This window comes from Eurypyga helias, unplaced genomic scaffold, assembly GCF_000690775.1.
Source record: "Eurypyga helias isolate BGI_N326 unplaced genomic scaffold, ASM69077v1 scaffold8021, whole genome shotgun sequence".
NCBI lineage: Eukaryota > Metazoa > Chordata > Aves > Eurypygiformes > Eurypygidae > Eurypyga > Eurypyga helias.
In genome coordinates, this window is record NW_010232688.1 from 73,570 (window position 1) to 82,402 (window position 8,833).

The window sequence follows — 8,833 nt, forward strand, 5'->3', positions numbered from 1 at the left end:
CTAAAGATAGCCAAAAACATTGAAAATTGGTGGGGGGATGGCGGGTTTGGTGGGGATGGGTTTCAAAACCACGGGCCTGTAGAGTTTCTGCCCCGTGCTGTCGGCCTCCTTGCAAAAGTGCGGCACCTCAGCCGGCAGCGCAGCCGCAGTCTTTCTCCACAGCCCCAGCCCTGCGAAGGGCGATGGGGGCAGCGTGCCCGGGGGCTGGTACACCCCCGGCCCAGGGCAGGAAAAGGGGCAGCAGGTCCAGGAGCCCACCCGACCTGAGAGAACCCCAGCAGGATCCTTCTCCCCAGTGTGTGGGGCAGGCTCTTGGGGGCTCTCTGGGCCCGCGGTGTCTGAGCTCCGTTTGCTTTTCTTCCCCTCGTAGGAAGGAGGGTCTCTGGGAGCTGGAATCCCCTCGGGGCCGGCGGGAAAGGCCCTGGCCGGCAGGCTCTGGGCTGGCCGCGGCTCTTCCCAGAAGGAGGCGGGGAGCTGTCGCTTCCTCATGGGCACCTGGTCTGGCCTGGCGACCTCAGGGTTTTGCTCCTGCAAAACCTGTTCCCCGGTGAGGCTCTCCTCAGCCTCAGCTGTCTGCAGCACCTTCTCGGTGGCAGCCCCACCATGGGGGCTGGAGTCAGGTGCCTCGGGCTGGGGGCCACGGCCCCGGTCCTCTGCCCCCCTGCGCCAGCCGCACTCGGGCGGTTTGCTGGGGTGGCACCGTGGGATCCGCGAGTACTTCTGAGAAAACCGCTTGAGCTGCTTCTGCAAGTATTTTCTGTGGTCAACTGACCGGCGACAAGGAGCTGATTTATCCAGAGCCGCTTTGATGTCGCTGGAGGCCAGGTTGACGAAGTTCAATAGGGTTTTTACCTCGCTGTCCGATGCCATCTCAATGGATGTGCCGTGCAGAGTTTCCCATGAAAAGTTTATAATCCACCTTTGGGCAAACCTGCGAAACATGATGGGCAGACTTAAGAGTGGGAAGCCTCGGTACAAATAACACCAAGCAAATGGAGAGAGGATGGGGGAACACGTCAAGCTTCTCAGCCATGCAAACAGGTTGTCCATCAGCTCAACGCCGTGCTGGCAAACTCCCGGCAGAGCCGCTCCGCACCTGCAGCCCACCACCCCGCATCACTGCCCCGGCACGCACCGGCATGGGGACTGGCTCACGAATGCCAACCAGCCCAGCATCTAATCTTGTTAGATAGTGCTTAGGTGGAAAGAAGCCAGGGTGGCCACTCCCGCCTCCCTGTAAGAAGCACGGACACTCACCCAGTGCACGGTGGTTTTTCTGGCCGGTGCTGGCGGCTGTGGCGTCGCTGAGGAGAAGATCCCCGCTAATCTTGTTAGGCAGGTTACACACCGCCAACCTCGGTGGAGGCGGCCGGGACCCGCCAGTGTTTGGCCGCAGTTTAGCAAGCACTTGAGTAAGCTGAATGAATATCGACTCCAGCGAGTTCGGGTCTCTCCCAGGCCAATCAGAAGCCACTTTGCCAAATACAAAGCATCCCAATCAGGCATCAGCCTCCCCTCCTCGCATTCTTTGCCATCACAAATTGTTGCCATGGGGACAGCCACAGAAAGACAGCTAATAAATACAATCATTTCCCCACAATTTCTACCATTCTCCCCTGTCCTCTTCACCCATACCGAGGCCTTTCTTTTTAAAAATGACACAATTCAAAGGGAAAATTCTGAGGATGAGTTAGGAAAGTTTAGGCACCCTTTTCTCCACACTGCCCAAAGCTGTCTGGTGGTTGATACTAACCATGCTTCATTGGCAGAGGACAATGTAATACGGAGGACCAGGCTAGCCTACTTTTAACCGTTCCTCATCAGAGCCTTTTTTTTTTTAAGGGGAGGATGATGTCAGAAAAAGGTAGGAAAGGAACAAATCTCTAAAGAGATGTGCAGATATCCATGGAAAGGGAGCTTGAGCGCTCAAGAATCTTGTCTTTATGTTTGCCCCCTCAATTGAGTTACACAAAAGCTGAATTACCCATTCAAACTACCCGGACAAAAGGATGGAGTTGGATAGTACTCTTGCATCTGTAGTCAAACAGTTAGAGACTTAAATCGAGTCGTCATGATGGAGAAAGAGTTAGACAAAGCCCATAGAATTGCCATCAGCAAACATTTTCCTGTGTCATATTAGTGGGTCTCCATGACTCCCCATGGCCTGGGGACAATAGCACAAGTTTGCACACTCGACTACTGTCACCCTGCCAACGCTGGCAAGGAGCAGAAACAGGACAATCCTTTAAGGGGAAAGCATGCCCGCTGCAGGGAAGGTAAGAAGAGAGGGAAAAAAAGGCGTGTGAAATGCTAATTGAGCTGCTTCCTTTACTGATCCAGAGTTATGCGAGCCCTCCGCCTTCTCTCAGGCTTGTCCCTAAGGGGAGGCAATAACTTAATAGCACAGTAAAACTAAGAGGAGAGCAGAAGGGCTGCCCTCCATGCACACCAGGCACACTGATGACACAGAGCTGACGGCAGCCGGAGTGCCAGCCCAGGACCAGCTGCATCCCACGGCCAGAGCAGCACTGCTCCAAATCCAGCCCGCAGCACCCTGGGGATGGGAAGAGTGGAGAAGGGCACAAGACATGTGCACCCACTGTCAGGGAGATGCTGCCAGCTCTGGACCAAACATGCGTGCCCTGGTGAAAGCAGGGACTGAAGTCCATGCCATTTTGCAAGTAAAATCTACCGTACTCATATGAGGCATCAAGGGCCTGAGAACTGAGGGCTGAAAACAACCACATTTTACGTGTTTTTTTACTATATTTCTATTAGTCTTATTTTCATCAGAGGACAAGATGCAGACTGTGCTGTTATAGCAAACTCCGCTTAGAGGCCTTAGGGGCAACTCTTCAGTGTCCCTGTACTGGTGTGCCCAGTGCTGCCATCCCTATTCACATCATTTCTCTCAGTCTGGTCCAAGCCACATCTGCCAGCACCCTGGCTCAGCTGTTTCATGTCTAGGGAGATCCCGGGGCCAGGACATCCTGCAACAGAAGGTGTGACAGAGCCTTTGGCACCACAGCAGGCTGTAACAGTGGCTGATTTGCCACTGCAAATGTGCCTCTATCCTTCCAGTTTCTATTTCAGAAAAAGTTAATTCCCTGGGAGGCCTGGGGCAACTAGCACTGCCTGTAGCCTTTATTGTCTGCCTCACACCAGCATGCAAGTCTCTTCATGATCTTCTCTGTTCAGCTCATTCGAGGGGGACAATTTCCAGTCACCTGCCTAAGCATCTATTTTGAGATGCACTAGCTAGGGCATGGCCCCTCTGTGACCAAACACAGATCCTTCTGTGCAGCTGAGGCTACAGGGCGGGGTTTTGTCCAGCTCACTGTAAGAGTCGCAAGCCAAGGGATCATCTCTGTAGGAACCAACTGCCTCCTGTGCTTGAGCATTTGAACCCGACCTGATCACCACATGGCACGATGCAATCTCTTAATAGATCTAGTTGGTTGCCCAAAGGGGTGAGAGAGAGAGACAAAGAAACATGGGACAAGTGCCTAGAAGCAAAGGATTGTCTCAAGATGTTAATGAACTGTGTCCTCTGAGGCCTGGGAAACTCATGCCATGTATTATGAGACCATATATCTAATCACAGGGACTCAGACCCCTGGGCTGTGCTCTGAGACTGAGGGCCAGTGGGCCAGTTAGACTGAGGAGGGTTGATATGACTTGCCTGCTAACTAGGAAACCCGGCATCCCTCCAACACACTCATTGCAGAAGCCCTCTCCAAGCCCCCAGACTCCCGCTGTACCCATCCCCTCCTGGAAGGATGCTTGCCCAGGATGCAGTTCCTTGGGCACCACGTGGCAGCGGTGGAGGGGCTCCCCATGCCCTGCTGCGCTCGCTCCTCCACCATCCTATTCCCCTGCAGCTGAGTAACAGCGGGGAGCTGGAGGGGAATGAACCCGCAATCAGGATTTAAAAACCAGAGCAACCCACCCTTTCAAGGTCAGACTCAGGTTGAGCTGCACAGGGTTTCCTCTAAGAGGCCACCGGAGCCCTTTTGTTCCTCACTGCTCTCTCCATGTTCATCCCAATGTACATGTGAAAGGAACAATTAACAATAGGGCACTCCTCTCCGAGGATCCAATGCACTTTGAAGTGTCCACCAACCAAAGGCTCAAGAATGATACATCATTTTCCACTGTGAACGTGTCAAACTAGTACAGCAATTGAAAAAATGTCTCCACATGCCTTCCCAGCATGCAGACAGGGACCAGCTGGAGAGCCACTTCATATCCGACATGTCACCCCCTGACAGCTGTCTTCCTGGGAATTTTTGGTATGTGAAGTTTTCTAACTCCTTTTTTCAAGTAAGGCACAAGAATAAATCCATTCACTTCAGAGTTGCAGCCAAGCCTCTCCTGAACATGCAGTATTTCCTTCAAGACTGAATAAAGGAGAGAGAAAAGAAGATTTTCTTACACAAAAATACCTGGGAAGTGTTTTTAAAGTGTCACTCATTGTAAGTGATGTCAATCTTTAGCCACTTCTACACCAAAATCCCCCCCAGTTTATTTCCAGGCTGAGGGGCCCATTCAGCACAGGTATTCCAGCATCAGGCAGGCCAGGACCATGCAAACAGACCCACTAACCACGATGCACCATTAACTGGGGTAGGGATCCACCGTAAGTGTCCTGAGCAGCAAAACCAGCCTAAACACCCAAATCACCACTGTTATTTTAATGGTCTGTAAAGCAGAGACGATACAGAAGTCACTGTTTTGTCACTAGTTTACTCAAAATTCTTTTTCCTCCCCTATAATGGAGCTTTTTCTCCATCCTAGCTTGAGCAACAGCTGTTGCCACAAGGTTCACTTCGCTGCCTTAATTAAAAAAAAAAAAAAGAACTGTCAGATTTTTACTTGAAAAATATGGCTTCTTAACAACGATCAAAATATTTTATTTACAGATTCCCTAAAGGTTTAGCTTGTTTGTGTTGAGAGGAGAGGAGAGGAGAGGAGAGGAGAGGAGAGGAGAGGAGAGGAATAAACCAGATTTCCATTGTTTTCTGGAAAATTTCACCTGTTTTTCCCCATTTGGGTCACATTAGCTTGGTGGTGTGGAGAGGAGAGGAGAGGAGAGGAGAGGAATAAACCAGATTTCCATTGTTTTCTGGAAAATTTCACCTGTTTTTCCCCATTTGGGTCACAATCCTGTGACTCCTTGCTGAGCCTAATGAATGTTCACTTGGAAGCAAAGGGAAAATGGGGCTCCAATGGTTTTGAAACATGGTAAGAGAATAACCTGGAAAATTCCCAGATGGGCCACCTGTGAAACATCCCTTTTCTTTGTCCATTAAGGGCAGATAAAAGCAAAGATATGTCAGTTGTATTATATCATTTCAGTCACCTGTCATTTCCTAAGCTTCTACTCTGCCTTCACACTTGGAAAAAGGGAGAGCAAGGGAAGGGGTTTGAGGAGAGCCAGGAGCCTGAGAGGACGTGATGATGGCTCATCATGAAACCAGAAGTGTTGTCCTGCAGGCCACTAAAGCTCTTCCTCAGGGTCCTGATTTTAGATTTCTTGTCGACAGTGAATGGAGTGGAGGGATGTTAATGATGCACAAATGGCATGAAAATGGAAGATGCTTTTTAACATCGTACTGCAAGAACTGGGTGGTCTTAGGAGTGAATATAATGGCACTGATAGCAGAACTTCAGCCATGAGGAAAGATGTCACTGTCTGGAAGTGAGAAGGAAAAACACAACATAGGATGAAAATTACCCCCCCTCCAGCCACTCTGACCTTCAAAGGGGGAGCACTGATAGCATTCAGGCCTCCAAACAGGTTGTCCTCTGGACTCAGAGCCTGGCCCCAGCCTGGGATGCAAGCCTGCCCATCCCAGGATCTGCAGGTTCATTTCCAAAGGAAAAAAACCCTCTACATTACCTTAATAAATATTTCTGAGCTTGTAATTAATATGTAAGAAAACTGGTGTGGGTAATGCTTGCAGTCTAGCTCTCAGTCCAAGGCCCTGAAGGATATCTAGGGCAGGTAAATGGTTGCAGGACTGTGGTCCCTGCCACCAGACCCCATGGGAAGTCTGACAGTGTGTGCACAGGGGTGCGGCCAGAGCCCTCAGCATCCCTTCCCACACCCTAGCACGCAGGCGCTGAAGGCAGTGGCAGGGATGTCTCGCCCTGGCACTGACCCTCACACAGCCTGGTCCTGCCCCAGACCTGAGTCCTCTAAGCTCAAGGAGGGAAGAAGAAGAGAAAATAGGGGATTTCTCCCCAGACTTATGCTGTCCAGTTGTCTTCTTTCACTCCTCATCTCGTTGTTGGAGCCAACACCTCTGCTCCCAGGAGAAGAGCAACCTGGCACTCCCACCAGACGAAGCTTTGACTCTTCCCCCCCCTTCCTTTTTTTTTTTTTTCCCCTCTTGACAATCTGCTTTGACCTGAGTGACATCCTCTCTTTGCTTTCAATCCCCGATTTTCTGCACTTGGGGACAGACTTTGAGCAGGCACCAAGTGCTGAGGCCACGCAGAGGCAGCGAGGGGGGGCCGCTGCTACCCCGCAGCCTGCCATTCAGGCAGATGGTGGAGGGGGCCGATATGAATAGCTCCTGTCAGTCTCATAGAGAGAACTTTACAATTGTGCTACGTGTTGGACTGCACATGACTAATGCCATTCTTCTGCAGGCTGCAGGCAGGACACAGCTGTTTCTTTAAGGAAAATGTTGCTTTTCGGGGCAGAAAAAAATACACCCATGGCAATATTGTATCCGTGTATCCAATATTACACTCCATAATTAGGCATGATCAAAGCTTGTCTTGCCTTTCACTGCCTCTCTTTCTGGTAAATCAGATAATGTTTAAAAATGAGCCTGCCCTTGTTTTGGTCCTTCTGGAGGTTTAAATCCTGCCTCCCCACACAGCAGGTATGCACTGGGAAGTAGCAGCAGGCCCAAGTATAGGGGTTTTTACATAATTTTGGAGTAATTAAGTATTCCAAGATCAGTGATGACTTCAGTGCCAAATGCTACACGGAGCTTCTGTTGATGAGAATTTTGCGCTGCAAAAAGAATTAAAAACCTACCGATGTGAATGTGAGTATGTGAAAAGGTGAAGACCTTCTCTTAAAAGCTGCTAAAAAATATATGCACGGTGAGGTCTAGACAGGGGATGAGTCTGATCTCACACCAACATACAGAATAGATGTGCCAGTCCAGAAGGGTAGTGTTCCTTGTGCCCACATTTTGGCCAGGTTCACAGCCCTGTTCCCTGCTCTGCTGTCTTGCACAGGGATTCTCCATGCAGGTGTTTCTGCAGTGAAATCAGTGGCAGGCTCTCCAATGTGGGTGCAGCCAGAAACATAACCCTGTCACTCCTGCCCATGTTGCCTTACCAGGGGGCATGTCCCTGCCCCGCAGCCCTTGGTGGTGGGTGCAGCAGCCCCAGGCAGCACTGTCTTGAGCTGGGATCCTGTGGCCGTCTGACCCTGAGGCTGCTGGTGGGCAGCTCTCTGGCAGGGCACTGGTGTGTGGTTATACCCCTCACATTTCCTGCTGCCTGCCTCTCCTGTTGCATGTCCACACACGGTGTCTGCCCACCAGCGCTGCTGAAACACCTCGTGGAGCGCGGAGCAGGGCAAGAGCTTTGGTTTGGCTGGTGGGTGGTCATCACCCGCAGCCCTGCAGCTGCAGCTGCTCAGTGCAGGGGGACTTCAGGGAGGCTGAGCTTTGCTTAAAGCACCTTTGTCATCTCCGTGGAGTGTGAGCAAGGTAGTGTCTGAGCAGGAAGGGTGTCTTCAATCTCTTTCCCAGCACAGTGGCTGTAACATACTGTGTTTTGGTGGCACTGCAGTTGTGGCTCAGGCTGTGTTTGTGCAGCACAAATTGCCCTCGGACCCACACTTGTTTGAGGTACTTCATATAACATCAATATAGAGAATAAAAACTCACCCTAATTACTATTTCAGTTTCTCTCTGTTGAGAAGCAAAGTTAGAAATTACATGGTTCATTATTGTCAAACCAAAAAAAGAATCCCCTCTAACCTATAGTGACAGCTGGGGATAGCTGATGCACTACACCCCTCTTCTTGGACCACATCTTCAAACTCTGCTGCTGGTCTGCAGTATAGGAGCTACCAGGGAGCTCTTCCAGCCCCAAAGGTCCCTTCCATAGGGATGCTAGGATGAAGGCTGTGTCCAGCCTAGCTGGGCTGAATTATCCATGTAGGTGGCCTAGCAAAAGCTATAGGGAGACCTCTTGAGTTTTCTCTACACTCTGTTGTATTGGCTCATAAGTTCGGCACTTACTCACAGTTCAGGGAATTCAGCCACCTTTGCTGTAGGCAGCAGTTGCTCGAGGAAGTGGCACCAGCCTGTACCGAGTTCAGCGTCATCCCTCCATCCCAGTTTTGGACATGTCCTTCTCTAAAGTCCTTATGCTTCAAAGAAGCGTGGAAAGGTGACGAGGGCTGCAGCTGCTGCTGAGGGTCACTCCAAGAACTCACGGAAGGGTCCCTGGGAGGCGAGTGGGAGGAAATGTGATTAGCACGCTACACTTGAGGAGCAGCGTAGGGACAAGGAGCCTTGCAGGGCCTGCTTTTCTGCAAGATGGGTGGATGGAGAAACTTCGCGGGCGAGGCGGTGGCTATCCTAGGGGCTAGAGAAACAGGCGCTTCCCTGCGGTGCCGGCTGCTGCCATCCTCGCGGCACTGACGGTGCCCAACGCGCACCCTTGTGCTGAGCACCTCGGGGCCGAGCTGGGTGCCGGCGCCTGTCTCTCGGCGTGGTGCGGTGGGAGCGGCACTCTGTCCCAGCTCCAGCTGAGGGCAGGCTCCTGGGTTTTCGGAAAGCGAGGCGCTGGCTCG

At 51.4% G+C, this 8,833-nt stretch overlaps 1 protein-coding gene across 1 annotated transcript; it reads right to left on the reverse strand.

Annotated features, from left to right (window-relative positions):
* On the reverse strand, nt 1-906 carry FAM181A (family with sequence similarity 181, member A). Its single transcript, XM_010161472.1, has one exon. It carries the CDS (start codon nt 868-870, stop codon nt 1-3), a length of 870 nt encoding a protein of 289 aa, XP_010159774.1. The 5' UTR covers nt 871-906.
* Nucleotides 907-8,833: the final 7,927 nt, after the last annotated feature.

Excerpts from the sequence above, each read along its gene's own strand:
- FAM181A (XM_010161472.1), bottom strand. The coding sequence starts at position 870 with ATGGCATCGGACAGCGAGGTAAAAACCCTATTGAACTTCGTCAACCTG.